At 40.2% G+C, this 16,428-nt stretch overlaps 1 protein-coding gene and 4 non-coding genes across 5 annotated transcripts in view; 3 read left to right on the forward strand and 2 right to left on the reverse strand.

The window, feature by feature from the left end:
* The window catches only part of LOC104945134 (FCH and double SH3 domains protein 2), a 45,749-nt gene that overhangs the window by 21,717 nt on the left and 7,604 nt on the right, over nt 1-16,428 (reverse strand). Inside the window, exon 3 of the mRNA XM_010770763.1 lies at nt 7,915-7,960. Coding sequence (XP_010769065.1) covers nt 7,915-7,960 — 46 coding nt within the window. The remainder of the gene's footprint in view (nt 1-7,914; nt 7,961-16,428) is intronic.
* Nucleotides 11,490-11,563, forward strand: trnat-agu (transfer RNA threonine (anticodon AGU)). The gene has a single exon. It is a non-coding gene; the product is annotated as a tRNA-Thr (tRNA).
* Nucleotides 12,433-12,506, forward strand: trnat-agu (transfer RNA threonine (anticodon AGU)). Its single transcript has one exon. It is a non-coding gene; the product is annotated as a tRNA-Thr (tRNA).
* On the forward strand, nt 13,133-13,206 carry trnat-agu (transfer RNA threonine (anticodon AGU)). The gene has a single exon. It is a non-coding gene; the product is annotated as a tRNA-Thr (tRNA).
* On the reverse strand, nt 15,404-15,476 carry trnam-cau (transfer RNA methionine (anticodon CAU)). The gene has a single exon. It is a non-coding gene; the product is annotated as a tRNA-Met (tRNA).

Below are 16,428 nucleotides of genomic sequence, written 5' to 3' on the forward strand. Positions count from 1 at the left end.
CACACACACACACAAAGAGAAGCTGTGGCACAGTAACTGCCCTGTCCAATGCATGAGGTAACCCATTTCCTTTAAGGGATAGTCAACCTCACACACTCTCTTGGGAAGGGTGGGGTGGGTGTGGGTAGTTCTGATGAAAGACTGTGAGACTGTGTGAGTGTGTTTGTTTAAAAAAATAAGGGGAGAGGAAAAAATGCAAAACTACTGTGTGTGGTTTAATTGCCTCACTTCGTAGATGTTTTGTATATAAATGTGTGTTGGTGTGTGTGTGTGTGTGTGTGTGTGTGTGTGTGTGTGTGTGTGTGTGTGTGTGTGTGTGTGTGTTTTTCCAGGGGGGTTATCTGAGTACAGTGACTGACAGGAGGACTGTTGTCCAGTTGGACATCTGGGATTACCTTTCGTTAGTGTCCTCTAGTGGACATTATGACCATGGCCTTCAGAATGACCTTAATCATATGAGAGAATCATTTTGCGTCTCGTTTCAAGTCAATCTACAGTTACTGGTCGCAGTACATTGTGCATTGTTAATATATATATAGTTGATTCGATCAACAGATATGTAAAAAATGTGTTTTATCTAGAGTGAATCAAGCAATAGCACCACAATTTATCATCGGAAATGCCTACAAAAGAAATCCTGGTCCACTGTGAAAAAAATTATCGTCTAAAAAAGAAAGGGTATCAATTAGTAAAAATTGCAATGTTCTCCCTTTCTTCTTCCTATTTCTGTGCAGTTCTGTCTGATACTAGTTGGCCCAGGAGCCAAATGAATTCCCAGCAACCTTTACTCTTGAAACCTCTTATGCCCCCGCTAAATGTTAGGATGTTGGATTTTGAGTTCTATCTGACATTAGGAATCTTCACAGCCACTATGGAGAGGATGAACTATACCAATAACTACTTTAACTACTGGTGTTTTTACATATTTGGATGTGGGTACTTCAAACTTTAAATGTGGATGAATTCATTACTTTTAGTGGGACTAACTTCACAAGCCAAGGTCCAGCACTGATGCTGTCTACATATCACACTATCTCTTGGCCTTTCCTCCTTTTTCTAATGCCAGCACACAATTTAAAGCCTCATTTTATGGTGACAGATTTGTGATCGGAGCAAGCGCAATGAAAGCTAAACTTGGCAAATACAAAATGGCGAGGAGAAGACTGAATGAGTTGTGACAGCTGAAGTGTTGTTGGCCAAGTTTGGAGGGTTTCTGTTGCTCTTTAATTTCCCCACACTGCCTCTCTCTCTTTCTCCCTCTGGAACTATTGCCCTCTTTCTCTGTCTTCATCTCACCTCCACCTCTCTATGTGTCTCTCTCTTTTCATATCCATCAACCTTTCTGTGCTGTCATCCCCTGACAGCCACCTTACCCTCACGTTACTATGGCAACTCTCTCTCTCCTTTGCCCTTCCTGTGTACATACATCACATACATCCTGTTTTTGGTATCAGAGTGGCAAACAGGGTACCCAAACGGCAGGATATCCTGGGAAGACCAGTGTGTGAGAGCGGTTCGTAGACAAAGAAAAAGTAAAAGGAAGAGGAAAAGAAGCTGATTATTGTTGAATATTGTGTATTTATAGCCTGCCACTTAGTACGCTACAACCTGCAATTATTGTCATCACTGTAAGGCAGTTTCTGGGAGTTCATTTGTGGTTTCACAGCTGCATTCTGGCATTTTTCGAAATGACAGACAAGTCTGAGGGAGACACTACAATTACAGGTCAAAATAAGGTGTCATAATTGTTACTCGTTGGCCTGAGGTGACCGTATTTTCTTTTGCAGGACAACATGACTACTGTTAACTTGTTCTTGCATTTTACCACACCCAGGCAGCTCGAAACAGCTACTGATGATAACTTTAAAACAAACCTAATTGAGAAGTACTGTATTTACAGGGCAAAAAAGAAAGACAGAGAGCATGAGAATGACAGTGTCAAAATTATTATGTATTAGTGAGTATCAGCCAGGATCTCTGCTTTATCCATGCTTTCACAACTCTGCTCTGTCCATGCATTATTTGTTTCTCAGCGGCACATCCTGCCAGCAGCTCTGCAGACAGTCACCTTGATACCTCAGTTTACTCCAGCTCTTCCACTCACTTATTGCTGCTCTCTCCGACTCAGTCACTTTCACTCACGTATCTGCTGTCTCTCTCTGAGTTCTTCTTACCTTTGTGTGCCTGCCTTCTCAACCCCTTACTTTCTCAACTTCCTCCTAAATCAATATATTTGATTTGCTCTCCCGTATCTTCCTGTCTGCGCTATTCTGCTTCGTTAATGTGTGTGTGTGTGTGTGTGTGTGTGTGTGTGTGTGTGTGTGTGTGTGTGTGTGTGTGTGTGTGTGTGTTGCATTGGGATGTCTTTGGCATCAGCATCAGCAGAGTAAGCTAAGGTAAAGACAGGGGATAAGTAGGAGAGTAGGAGACAGACACAGAGAGCATGCAGAACAAAAACAACTAAGATTGCAATTTTTTTGTTGGTGTTTGGTAAAAATGTGGTGTATGTGTGTGTTTATGTGTGAGAGAAAAGAGGAAGAAAACATCTTAATTTCTTAAGCGTTATCTTCTCTTGTTCTCAGATTTCTTTTGCTCCTATAAATCTTATCAAAATCAATGAAGATCAACATTGGTGCCATAGTGGATACATTAGAGACATATACATAATTAATAAGTAGTTTTTAATGGACGTGTGGATAAGCTATTATTATGAAAGGTGTGTCATGTATGGAAGAAAGGAAGTGTGAAAAAAAGAGACAAAGGAGAAGATAGAGAAGAAAAAAGACAAGTTGGGGAGAAGAGGGGAAATTCAATTAATATTTCTGCTGTTGTGTGTAGACATTTGCATTAGCTGTGGATAGACTATTTAAGATGTGATGTAAAAAACTGAGCTTTGAAATTCACATTAGAGAAGTTACAGACCATGAAAAGCTCCCATAATGTTAAGGCTGATTCACATGCACTGTGCACTACGGGTGCACAGAGGGACACTGAGACAGCTACAGCAAGCTGGCCTTTTTGGGCAGTACAGTGAAGTGTGACCCCAGCCTAAAACTATTCCAGCTATGTTGATCGTGGGAGGGGAAACAGGACAAATAGCCAGCACTGACATGCTAACACACACACACTCAGAGAACATGGAGCATTAGATTGGCGGTTGGTAATTGCAGCTGACTCCCTCACAGGGGGGCTTCTTGTATGACACAGTGAAAGGACAAAGGTTAAACTCAGCAGTGTCTTCACTTTCTTTCTCCCTCTGTTGTCTTTTTTTTACAGCACTCCCCTGGACATTTTCTGTATTTTGTGAACCTTGTCTTGTCTATTTCTTTCTCTGCTTCTCTTTCTGTCCCTTTACAGCTTACATCCTCCCTCCTCCTTAATCTCAATGTCTCTGGCTGCATCTACACGGAGACGAAAACGAAAACTAACCAAATCCGATATCAAAATAGTCTTCCGTCCACGCGGTATCGGCTCAAGAAACGTGCCCGTCCACACGAGACCGCTCGACCAGCTGGAGACGCTGTAGTACATATGCCGGGCCTGTAAATGCCGCTGTACTTCCGCCACAAAATACACCAAAAGCAGCGAAGAAGACATGGTTGCCATGGTTGCCCTTCTGTTTATTCTCCGCAGTGGATTTAGCAACATGTAGTTCATGTAGTTCTCCATGTCCACTTGTTGCTGATGGTTGTGGTAGAGGAGCTGTAGATGTTGCACTAACATCTGTACCAGCAGAGGTGGGAAGAGGTGGGGCTATGGCTTCATCGTTATCAGGAAATTATCGTATTGGACGTACACATGGAGCCATTAGGCCCCCCAGAGCGTTTCGTCCGCACCTTGGGACCCGTTACCGTTTGAGGGCTCCGTTTCCGCGGTTCCGTTATGGCCTTGTGTGGACGAACCGTCCATACATAGAGAACTATAGCAGATACAACCCGTTTCGTGTCCGTGTGCACGGGGCCTCTGTCTGTCTCTCTTTCGGACCCTCTGATTGGCTGGATTAATATGTGTATTGTGAGGAGAGGGCCAATGAGTGAGCGGAGTCAATTACCTGAGAGTGCAGCTAACAGGAGCAAGCGCAGACTTTCCATAATAAAAAGCTATTACAATAAGGGGAGCAAATAATTAGTTATTTTAATTTACTTGCCATTCATCTCTTAATACATTCCAATACTGCGCACAACTACAACTAGGAGGGGATCCATTGTCTTACCGAGCAGGGGGGTTGTTGCTAGGCAACCTCTATTTCTAAGGTGAACGAGACAGTGCTCAGGGAGAATAGTGGGAGATGGAGAGGAAGCTTGATGGAGCGAGGGAGGGGCGGGGGAGATAATGAGTGTCTGAAACCAGAGGGGTCGACCACAGGAAACCTGATCATTCAAACCACATGCAAATGAAGACACATGCTCAAACACTTTTCTCCTCTCTCTGCACATCTTCTTCACTCTCTCCATTGCACACCCTCATACGAAGACATTAGGGCTACAAAATAAGAGTTTTTGTGTGTACTGATACATAGAGTGCATATTTGTATGTTAATATGTAGTTAAGAGCTGGATCTGTAATGTATTCAAAGGTTTTTCAGGGGGATTTTGCAGCTGAGTGCATTTCACAGTGTCTGTACAAATGTGGGCGTGTTCATGTGAGGAGAGCTTAAGCTAAACAGCATCAAAGTACAAAGTACAATAAAAATCAGAAAATCGTTCCCGCTGCTGTCGGCAGGCACGACTTGGTTGCTACATACTAATGCTTACGCATTATGCTGACGCAGCCGTCTGCTGGAAATTTATTTTGGTTCTGTGCCTTCTTAAAAATATGCGGCTCACTATAGAGTGGCAGTCTACTGGGTAAAAATAATCTCATGGTAAGAATGCAGTCATTTTTTCCCACTATATTTAGAAATATAGACACTTGCAAATGTCTCCCTTCAAGTCTGCATACTGATGATATAGCTGATTATACAGCCTTCGTTTTATCTAGAATTTATTCTCAATGTCAAGGGATCTAAAGCTCTGTTACAACAAACATTATCTTATTGATGATTCAATTTCACTCAGAATACACAATCTGACAATAGACAGGCAACTCTCTCCTTTGTTAGACCAGCAGAAGATGTAAATAAAGCCACAACTAATTGTTCTCATTGCCAATTCATCTGTTTTCCTCTTCTCGATTATCTGATTGATCAATACAATACAAAGGGGCTTTATTGGCATGACCACATTTTAAAAATAGTATTGCCAAAGCATTCAACTTGTGTGTATGAAAATGTGACAGTGTATAAATGAGTACTATATAGTTTTGACCTTAAACTCAGGAAGAAAAATAGGAATTGTTTGTGCTAACTGTTTGAACTAAAACAGAGACCCTCTGTTGGTTTGGTAGTGGGAGTATTTCGGAGATTGAAATCCTGCCTTTTATAGAAGTCTACTGAGAACTCAAAGTTCATTTAGGGCTGCTTTCTAGGTAGAAATGCAAGTTGCAAAAATATAAAGCAGTAACCGTCTATTGCTGAGCGTATATGGGGCTTATTTGCATGCAAAACCCCGCTGTCTGCAATTCACAAGATTCTTGATTACTATGCAGAATTGTATCAATTTGAAACATCTGCGAAGAGCCAAACAGGAACACGGGAAGTGAAACAAAATGCTGCCTGCCTCACATGTGTGCATTCTTATGCATTTGAACAATAAGTCAAAGATGAGCAGAAAACCACAAGTAGTGCACCTGTAAATGGAAATTGTGGTTTTACAGATGAATGAAGGTACTGGGTGATCTGTTCCTCTTTGCAAACTTCAGAAACAGTTTCATTAAAACTTTTATTGAATTCAATCACCATAATCGTATTTTTTTTTACTCAACCTGTTAAGCCCTCAGCCTGTTTTTCAGGTCTTGAATGATGGGATGGTAGACAAAAAGCTTTAGGAATCCAAAACGATAACATATAATAAGTACCCTGTATCAAGATTGATGCAAAACAAGTGACATTTTACCTTTTTAGAGAGGTTTAAAAAAAAAAAAACACTTCTGGGGTCATTTGGGTGTATTTTCCATATCTCTGGAACCCATCGGTCGATTTTGATGATTGACACCTCTTTTTAACCGATAGAGCCAATAGAATCGAGAGGGAAGTTCCTAAATCCATCTAAACATTACCATTGGTGAATGAGAGTGATGCGCAGCCAGCATGCCCAAAACCGGAAGCTGGGTTACAGCTCTCATACACTCTTATTGACAAAATGTTATGATGGATTATCAGTAATCATTTCAAAGTGACACAGAGACATTGGACTAACCATTCATTAGCGTTTTTATGCGTTTTAATGCCATTGAACACAACCTTTGATCAGAAAACAGCAAAGGTAAGACGTATTTGCCGTTTTGGCTACGTAAAGAGAAGTTGTGTGTTGTCTTTGGGTTAGGGGTTTTGCCTTCGCTGCCGCGGGTTTTGGTCGCACAGTGATGATACTTATACCATTGGAATCTGTGGGATCTCAGCTTTCATATGATATCTAGTTTGTGCAGATCCAATGAAGTATAAAATATTTCTACCGTGAGTTATGTGCTAAATGCGTTAGCACTCTTTCGCTTAGTGCTAACTCAGAAGCTCGGCGTTAGACTTGTGTTTTATTTCGGTAAAAATGGTTCATATCGTCAGGTAGCTGAGTTTTTTCCCCTTAAGTGGGTATGACACATTCATAGTTTGTTAAATGATAAGAAGCCCTCAGACGCTGTTTCATGCAAGACGTTGCCGGCGGGGGGCACCAGGTTAAATGACTAAATAAAGCACAATTGAGTTAAATCACAGTTTTGGAGCTTCAAATCTGATCTTATTCTGAGAGATTAGCTTCTTTTCTTTTTTTTTTAATTGATAGGTTTGTATGAAAATATCAATACATTTGAGTATTGACATATAATATCTTGCAATAATGTATCTATTCTCCAAAAAAACGTATATATGTTTTATCCCCAGCTATGTGAAATGTTTTTTGCAAGTCATTCTCCTGCTCTCTTCACCAACATGTCCTATCTCTCTCTATTATCAAATAAAAGCATGTCCATCAATAATAAAACAAAATATATGTTATTACTGTATTCATTTGTACATTTATTAAATATATTGATTGATACTGTGAGTGGTTTTTATCCTCCATAGATACAACACTGTGCTGTTTTCGCGATTGGGCAGCACTTCACATACTCCTGATTAACAATCTCAACTGTAGACAAGGCACTGCTGGGAGTTGAGAGCAGGATAACCTGTTTACTAAACAGGCACTTTTACCAGCTAAGCCAAAAAAAACAGTACTAAAACAATGTATTAAATATATAATAATAATGGTTATATGTATTGTGAAAACATATTACTAAATCAATGTGTGATTTTATAACAAAAAAAGCAGCATATTCTCACATTTAACGAGTTTGACCCAGCAAATATCAGTTTGCCCTTGTTTGATGAAGGAAATCCTTTAACTTGAGTTCAGTTTAGCATGTTAGTACTCCAGATTTGAAATGTTCCAGTACCAAATCCAACACAGGAGATATCCTGTTTTATGCTTTGATTCAAGATTTGTACTGAAGGTAAAACCGATGGGATTCAAACCCAGAACCTATTGTTAACTAAAGAAGACACTTTCACCAATTGTTACCATGCACCATATGAATAGATGTTAAAAAGTAATTGGCAGGGTGGTAAAGCAATACATTGAATTGACTCTGATTACCATTTAATCAGAGATTCAAATAAAAATAGAATGAAATAAGAGAACAACGAGGCTTTGAATAATAAAGTTGTGCAGAAAATAATAAGTGCTCACATTAATGAACAACCTTTAAAGGATTCAGAAGATGTATTAGACTGATGTACTGATACTTGTTTCACATATTCAGCAAGAGTCCAGCCATCCTTACCTGTGCATAGTCCCTCTCCAGCTGTCCCTTCTTCAGACTGTAGGTCCTACAACAGAGAAAGAGTCCTGTTTAAGTGTCTGAAGGGGGTACATTTTTTGTGAAAATAAATAATGTTTATTCTAAATAACCAGCACGTTATTGTCCTTTGAAAGATACACCAACATATATGATAGAGATGTATACATAGAGAGGGTCTCCTTAGACATCTCAGCAGTGCTCTCAACATTACGCAGACGATACCACAGTTTTTTCTGTCTCCTGACCCAAGTTCTGACCCACAAAATGTAAAAACCCCAACACATGTCCCCCCTTGCCCTCTCTACATCAAACAGCACTGGCAGCAGAGACAGTGAGAGCTCTTATCGCAGCAGAGGAATGCGCAGAATGAAAAACAAAACATTAGGTATACGATTACATAGACAGATATCATGTACTGTCACTGTTTGCTGAATGAACAAAGAAGCATAATGGAGATGACCACACCAGGTGCTGATACTATACCTGCGTCTCTGAAACCTTTTGAGGTTTTATAGAGTACATTGGCTAAAAGTGCGTAATTATGTATTTAAAAAGAGAAGCGTATGTGTGTGTGTGTTTAAAAAAAATTCTATACATTTTTCACGTTGCTACTAAGAAGCAGTTTTTCAAGATTGCGTTGATTTCAGCATCCAACTTTATAACAACAGCATGGAGAAAGAAACAGAGGGTTAAATAAATGTTAATGTAGAAATAAATAGAAATAAATAAATCATTTATGTCCTGCCCTATCATACATTTTTAATAAATTATTGAGTTACTTATTTGTTTATTCGCAATCCCTACTTTGGTTTTGTCCTCTATAGATACAACAATGTGCTGCCAATTAAAAAAAACGTTTGTTAACTTGCTTATCTTTTGAATTTACCGAATCAACAAACACAAACATAGTGTGTTAATGACTTCAAATGCTTTTAAGACCCCATTTACACGGGAACGTTTGCGTTTACGCACCTTATGCGTTTTCAAAAAAGTCTTCCGTTCACACGCATTCGATTCATTTAACGTGTCCGTTCACACGAGACCGCTGGAAACGATGTAGTACTTATGCCGGGCCTGTAAGTGGCGCTGCTGCCGCCACAAAATACACCAAAAGCAGCAAAGAAGACCCCCCGAGCATGGTTGCCATGGTTGCCTGGTTGCCCTTCTGTTTATTCTCCGCGGTGGATTTAGCAACATGTAGTTCATGTAGTTCTCCATGTCCACTTGTTGCTGATGGTTGTGGTAGAGGAGCTGTAGATTTTGCACTAACATCTGTAGCATGGTCAGAAGCGTCTGGAGCACGAACGCAACCCTGTGTTCCGCCATTGTTGTTGTTGTTGGCGAAACGCATCAGCACGGGGGTGAGCAGGAGAGGTGGGGAGAGGCGGGGCTATGATCGTTTAACGCAGGGGTGTCAAACTCAAATACACAGTGGGCCAAAATTTAAAAAACGGTACTAGTCGAGGGCCGGATTGGTTCAATGTTTATAGCAAAACTTATTGAAATGAGCTTATTGCACATATTAACCAATCCGGCCCTCGACTAGTACCGTTTTTTAAATTTTGGCCCACTGTGTNGTGTGCCTTGGCAGTCTAAACATACTGTTCACATTTTTTTCTCCAATAAATGGATGTTTTCAAAGTCAATGAATAATCGTATTTAATGATCGCAATTACAATTATTGACTCAAATAATCGAGATTATGATTTTTTGCCATAATCAAGCAGCCCTATATGAAAGGTAACATGACATTGTCCTGTCCGTCTCAAAATGAGACAACAACGATCTTCAATCATGACCTTCTGAAACTTGGGAAATATGTGTTACATCACAATCAGACAGCTGAGGTGCTATTTGCCTACTATGGAAAGCCCTGACTATGATTTATAAAGTGATTTACTGTTTAAACATTAGCAAAAACACCTCGTTTTTTAAACAAATCAAGGCAAACCACAAAGCATTGTTCTTGCTATTGTATCAAAACATTATTCTACTGTTAGCTTGCTACTTATCTATTTTTTTGTATACTTAAATGACATTAGTGAATGTTTTTGCCTTCTTGGTCTTTGAGAGGAAAATCTGTGGAGGATCTGCTCTATTGTGTCTTGTGGCGATCGTGCAGTGTGAAAACATGACCTCCCTCCTCCGCCTCTATCTCTGTCTGTGACTCATGTTGCTTATCCTGTTGTCACTGATCTCAGGCTGTGGCCTGCAAACCATTGATCTCAGCTGTTTTCCCATGTTTGAGCATTCCCTCTCTCGGCCCGCACACACTTAGTGTCCGCTCCTAAGCACTTAAGTATTTCCTTTCAGACACACACTCATCTGGGCATTTTCTTTCTGCCTACTTCATGCACAGCTGATGCTGACACTGCTTTACCGCACACATACAAACACACACAAATGATGGCCTGGCAGAATAGAGGGATGAGAAAGTGAGAGAGAGGGACTAAGTAGTTAGAAGAAAGAGCAAGAACGCAAAATGCAATAGGCAAAAATGAAGGGATAAGGGTGGGAAAAATGTAGAGGTGGGAGGTGGGGGAGGAGAGTTTTAAGGACATTATTAAAAGATTGTGAGCAAACAAGTGTGAAAAAAGCAAGTCTAAAGAGTACAAAGGCAAAGACAAACAACTTAAAAGAAGTACAGTATATCCTCACTACACTAACACACCATTTATACGATCACATTCAAAGTGAAATAGCTATTCAAGACATACAATCTTAAAGCTCTGTTCTTTCTGTTAACAATCTTTCATAAGAAACACACTGTCCCTATCAAAGGTTTGTGATGGGTGTGATATTTCTAACTGGCAATTGGGTGTCCATATTTACATATGTGGTTTCTGCTGCAGGGTCACCATGGTTGCAGAAGCATAGACATGTCCTAAGACCCTAGTGAGGATGTGTGTTAGTGCATGTGTCTATGTGTGTACTGGTGTTGACATTAATTGTATGTTCCAGAGGCCCTTACTAGTACTCAAGTACACTTAGCACAGAGCTTATTGTTGCTGTACATGAGTGTCAGAAGGCCAGCATGTCACTATATGTATTTAGGTGAGAGAACCAGAGATTAAAAGTTGCATATATAATAATTATATATTTAATGTATAAATAATTATTTATTTTAATTTGAAATACTGTCAAATGTATTAGTTGACTCATATAACAACGTTCAGTTGCAGCTGCTGAAAATTGGTCACTTTAGTTCATTTCACAATTGGCATGGCAACCATGCTCGGGGGTCCTCTTCGCCGCTTTTGGTGTATTTTGTGGAGGAAGTTACTACGCCACTTACAGGCTCAGCATATGTACTACAGCGTCTCCAGCGCTTTCGAGCGGTCTCGTGCGAAAGTACAGCGCCACTTACAGGCCCGGCATTATGTACTATAGCGTTTCGAGTGGTCTCGTGTGAACGGACAAGTTAAATGAGCCGAATGAAAAAAAGGGTTGTTTGAAAAATTGACAGAAGGAAAAAACTTGAGGTAAATTATATATCTGTCATGAGCTGCTATTTGTATTCACTGTCATTTTGATTACTGAATATTGTGGTCTCATAGGGTGCTTTGGCTTAGTTGGTTAAAGCGCCTGTCTAGTAAACAGGAGATCCTGAGTTCGAATCTCAGCAGTGCCTTTTCTGTGGTTCAGGTTGTTGAGATGAGAATGGGATTATGAGTTAACTGTGAAGGGTTCTAAGTGCCTGCAAGTAGGACTATCAGACACATCGTAAGTGATTATTAAAGATCTGAAAAGGTTATTTTCATGTAGTTAAGTGCATAGTTTGCATTGGCCCTTAGCATAGCTCTAATTTAAAATGAACTGATCGGCAGGGTCAAATAATTTTGATTTATGAAAAAGGATCTCAGAGTTTTTGTGGTCTGAGCACATGCTTGAATATACTACTATTATTCAATGAAGGCTTCAGTTGAACTTGGCTAAACCTCTCCCTGTCCCACGTTCTTAGATGTGAAAATGTGTTCCTTTAGCGTTTCCGATCATTGGACATCTTTGAGTTTGCAAAAAATGTTTCCATCAAGAAATGCAGTTGAAGCCAGTTGCTCTATGGTTAATGTCTGTAGTGCACCGTGGTTTAGTTAGTTAATGTACGCGTTGACTACTACTATTACTCAAGGAAGGTTTCAGTTTAACTTGGCTAAACCTCTCCTGGTCCCACGTTCTTTGATGTGAAAATGTGTTCCTTGGGCGTTTCCCATCATTGAATATCTTTGAGTTTGGACATTCTTTTTCCATAAAGAAAAATAGTTGAAGCCAGTTGCTCTATGGTTAATGTCTGTAGTGCACCGTGGTTTAGTTAGTTAAAGTACCTGTCGACTAAACAGGAGAACCCAGGCTGAAATCCAAACATGGCCTTTTCGATGCACAAAAAAAAGGGTTGTTTGAAAAATTGACAGAAGGAAAAAACTAGAGGTAGATTAAACATGTGTCAAGAGCAGCTATTTGTATTCACTATTATGTAGATTACTGAATTTGTTGGCCTCATAGGGTGCTGTGGCTTAGTTGGTTAAAGCGCCTGTCTAGTAAACAGGAGATCCTGAGTTTGAATCTCAGCAGCGCCTTTTCTGTGGTTCAGGCTGTTGAGATTGGGATTAGGACAAGGTTCTAAACGTCCTGCAAGTAGGACTATGAGATACATCGTAAGCAATTATAAAAAATCTCAGAAGGGTATTTTCATGTAGTTAAGTGCATAGTCTGCATTGGCCCTTAGCATTACTTGCTCACATGTAAAATGTGAAAACTGCAGGGCCAAATAATTTAGATTTACCATAAAGGAACTCAGACCCTTTGTGGTCTGAGACCATACTTTAATATACTACTACTATTACACAATGAAGGTTTCAGTTGAACAAACGTAAACCTCTCCTGGTCCCACGTTTTTCAATGTGAAAATGTCGTTTCCCCATCATTGAATATCTTTGAGTTTGGAAAATTGTTTTCCATAAAGAAACACAGTTGAAGCCAGTTGCTCTATGGTTAATCACTGTAGTGCACTGTGGTTTGGTTAGTTAAAGTACCTGTTGACTAAACAGGAGGGTGAAATCCAAACATGGCCTTTCAATGCACCAAAAAAAGGGTTGTTTGAAGAATTGAAAGAAGGAAAAAACTAAAGGTAGATTAGATATCTGTCATGAGTAGTTACTTGTAGTCACTGTCATTTTGATTACTGATTAGTATAGTCTCATAGGGTGCTGTGGCTTAGTTGGTTAAAGCGCCTGTCTAGTAAACAGGAGATCCTGAGTTCGAATCTCTGCAGTGCCTTTTCTGTGGTTGAGATGAGATTGGGATTTTAACAAGTTAACTGTGAAGTGTTCTAAGCGTCCTGCAAGTGGAATGATACATCGTTAGCGGTTATTAAAATATCTCAGAAGGGTATTGTCATGTAGTTAAGTGCATAGTTTGCATTGGTCCTTAGCATTACTAGCTCCCGTGTACAATGAAGGATTTATGTGACATTTTATTTTATTTTTGTGGTCTGAGACCATTCTCGGTGAAAGTGTGTTCCTTTGTTGTGGCACATCATTGAAGATTTTTTCTCCGGTTGATCGCCAGGGATAGATTAGTTAAGTGTCAGCTTTAGACTCCGTTTACACGAGGACAATACGGGTTGTATCCGCATAGTTTCTCTTGCGAATAGCCCTTTCGTTTACACGAGGCCGTAAAACAAAACGATAGAAATGGACCCCGCAAACAATAACGGGTCCCAAGGAGGATAGATCTGCAAACGGAACGCTCTGGGGGCGCAAACGGCTCCGTGTGTACGCCTCTATACAATCATTTTCTGATAAAGATGAAATAGCCCCGCCTCTCTCTCCCCACGTCTCCCTCTCCCCACGTCTCCTGCTCAGAGATCAGCTGCTGGGCTGTCAGAAGAGGGGGAGGAAAAGAGAGGCTCCGTTTATTATTATTATTATATTATTATATAGAATCGTTATCAATTTGTTTTAAAGCTCAATAAATAACAAAGAAGACCTCTGACCGGCATTTTTCTAATTTTGTCCGGAAGATTTAAACTTTAACGGACATGTTGACCGGCAAATATTTTTTTGCTTACCGGAAACTTTCCCAGCCGGTCCCCTCGCCTGGAAGAGGCGGAGAGGTGGGGTTTTTTCATCTGCTGGTGGACTACCGGAGATATTTACAGCAGGAGCACACGCCGTCCACCGCGGAGAATAAACAGAAGGGCAACCATGGCAACCATGCTCCGGTGTCTTCTTCGCTACTTTTGGTGTATTTTGTGGCGGCAGCAGCGCCACTTACAGGCCCGGCATATGTACTACAGTGTTTCCAGCGGTCTCGTGTGAACGGACACGTTAATTGAGCCGAATGCGTGTGAACGGTAGACTTTTTTGAAAACGCATACGTTGTGCGTAAACGCAAACGTTCCCGTGTAAATGGGGTCTTGGTCAATAGATGTAAATTACCCCTCACAGGGCGCTGTAGTAAACAGGAGATCCTGAGTTTGAATCTCAGCAGTGCCTTTTCTGTGGTTCAGGTTGTTGATCTTGGGGTTCATGAAAGGGTAACTGTGAAGTGCTCTATGGATACATACACAGAAGAGGTTATTATAAGATCTCAGGAGGTAGTCATGTAGTTAAGTACATAGTCTGCAATAGTTCTCCCTTCCTGAACAAACTTGTGGCACTTCTAGCATTACCATTTTGGAATCTCAGTTTTAAAAGACATGTTACTGATGATTTAATCCAGTATATTAAATGACTTGGGGTTATCAAGTACAACAATGCTTTTTAATTGATTTTGAAATGGCGCTGTGGCTTCCTCGGTTCAACTCCCGGCAATGCATGTCCGGAGCACAGCTTTATCTACTTGACAAGTTTCTGCTAATGGAAACAGAAATGTGTAGTACCACACAAGTGGCAGTGCATTAGTCCTTTGACTCTACTGAAGCATGACCACAAGGCTCAGATGTTGTACATTTAGCACTTCATTTCAAAAGTTGGTTAAAGTGCCTGTCTGTTTGAATCTCAGCAGGGCTTTTTCTACAGACACCATGAGTCTTGTATTAACTTGAGAGAATAAGTTAGAATAATAAGTTGATAGTAACATAAAGAATAAAAAGAGCTGTCACCGTCAGTAAAGTGTAGTTCTAAACTGAGGACACACATATCTCCAAAAGTAAGAAGAAAGAGCTTTAATGCCCTGGGTCAGGAGACAGTTTTGAACCAGTTTTCATACACACACTTACGCTTGTGATCAAGTGTTATGTTCAGCTGATTTTGCTGTGGAAGATGAAGTGAATGTTGTGATTACACAGAACTGTTCCTATCTTAAATATGTAAAGTTAAACTATGTATTTTCCATTTCAAAATATTTACAGATTTGTTTTGGGGTTTTGAGCAATCACATTGGCAATAGGGTCTTTTTGTATTCCTTTTCAAAAGCTTTTGACCCTGTATTGTTGATTTAATGCTTGTTTTCAAATGAATTTCAAAATCTTTGCCCCGTGTGAGGCTCGAACTCACGACCTTCAGATTATGAGACTGACGCGCTGCCTACTGCGCCAACGAGGCGTGTGCCGTGTTGTGAACATCTGTGTGTCATACCGCTCCCTCACACTGCAGAACGGGGGAGGGAGCGTGTCCTGTTTCAACTGACATGCACAAGGGTGTGTAACTCATGTTTAGAGTTACACACTAAACATGAGCTCTGGCCTCTTGCAGTAGATCATTAACAGTTGGCAATCTTGCAGTTTTGTATGCAGGATTCATTCAGCCATTAATACTTACCGTACTTGTAGCTTTTGTTCATATGACAAAAAAACATTTAAATCTTTGAAGCCTTTTTGTAGCTAAGGCCACAAATCTTAAGCAGCCACTGTTTATAAAAACAAACTGTACAGGTTAAACTTGAAATTGTGTCTTGGGAAACATTTGACAATTAGTAATGTCCTATTTGTTTGGGCTGTAATAAGAATAGAGAAGATTGTTGGTAATTATGCTGTCTGCACTTACAGTACGTGTTTTCTTTCTTTCTGTGTCTTCTCCCACTGTTTCCCTTCCCTGTTTCTGTTTGATTGCTGTTTTCTAACACAGTGAAGAACACACAATGACATTTTCATTTAAAACAGATGTTATTACAAAAGGCTGTCTTCCTATTACCAGTAGGTGGCCTTGGGGCCATGATTGAATGCATAACCTGTAATAGTCCTCAGTCTTGGGTTCTTAAAGAATTACAATTAAAAAAAGTGAATGCAGGATTTCATATGTTTTACGAGAAATTCAGAACGTCAAACGCGTCATATTACGTCACATAGGGGAAGCAACTTTCTCGGACTCCTTCTCTGCCCAATTCACGGTAGTAGTTGGTAGTTGGTTTGAGCAGTTGTGATTTAGTGAGCTGCTATTTTTCGGTAATTTTACATTGCATTTCACAGGTTGCACAAACTCCAGCCTGTCAGGACATCGAGTCCACAGTTTCCCTAACAGGAAAAGGAACGGAGCTAGCTTTCGTTCCTGGGTGCGT

The sequence above is a fragment of the Notothenia coriiceps genome, unplaced genomic scaffold, assembly GCF_000735185.1.
Source record: "Notothenia coriiceps isolate Sejong01 unplaced genomic scaffold, NC01 NC01_scaffold00009193, whole genome shotgun sequence".
In the NCBI taxonomy this organism is placed as follows: Eukaryota; Metazoa; Chordata; class Actinopteri; order Perciformes; family Nototheniidae; genus Notothenia; species Notothenia coriiceps.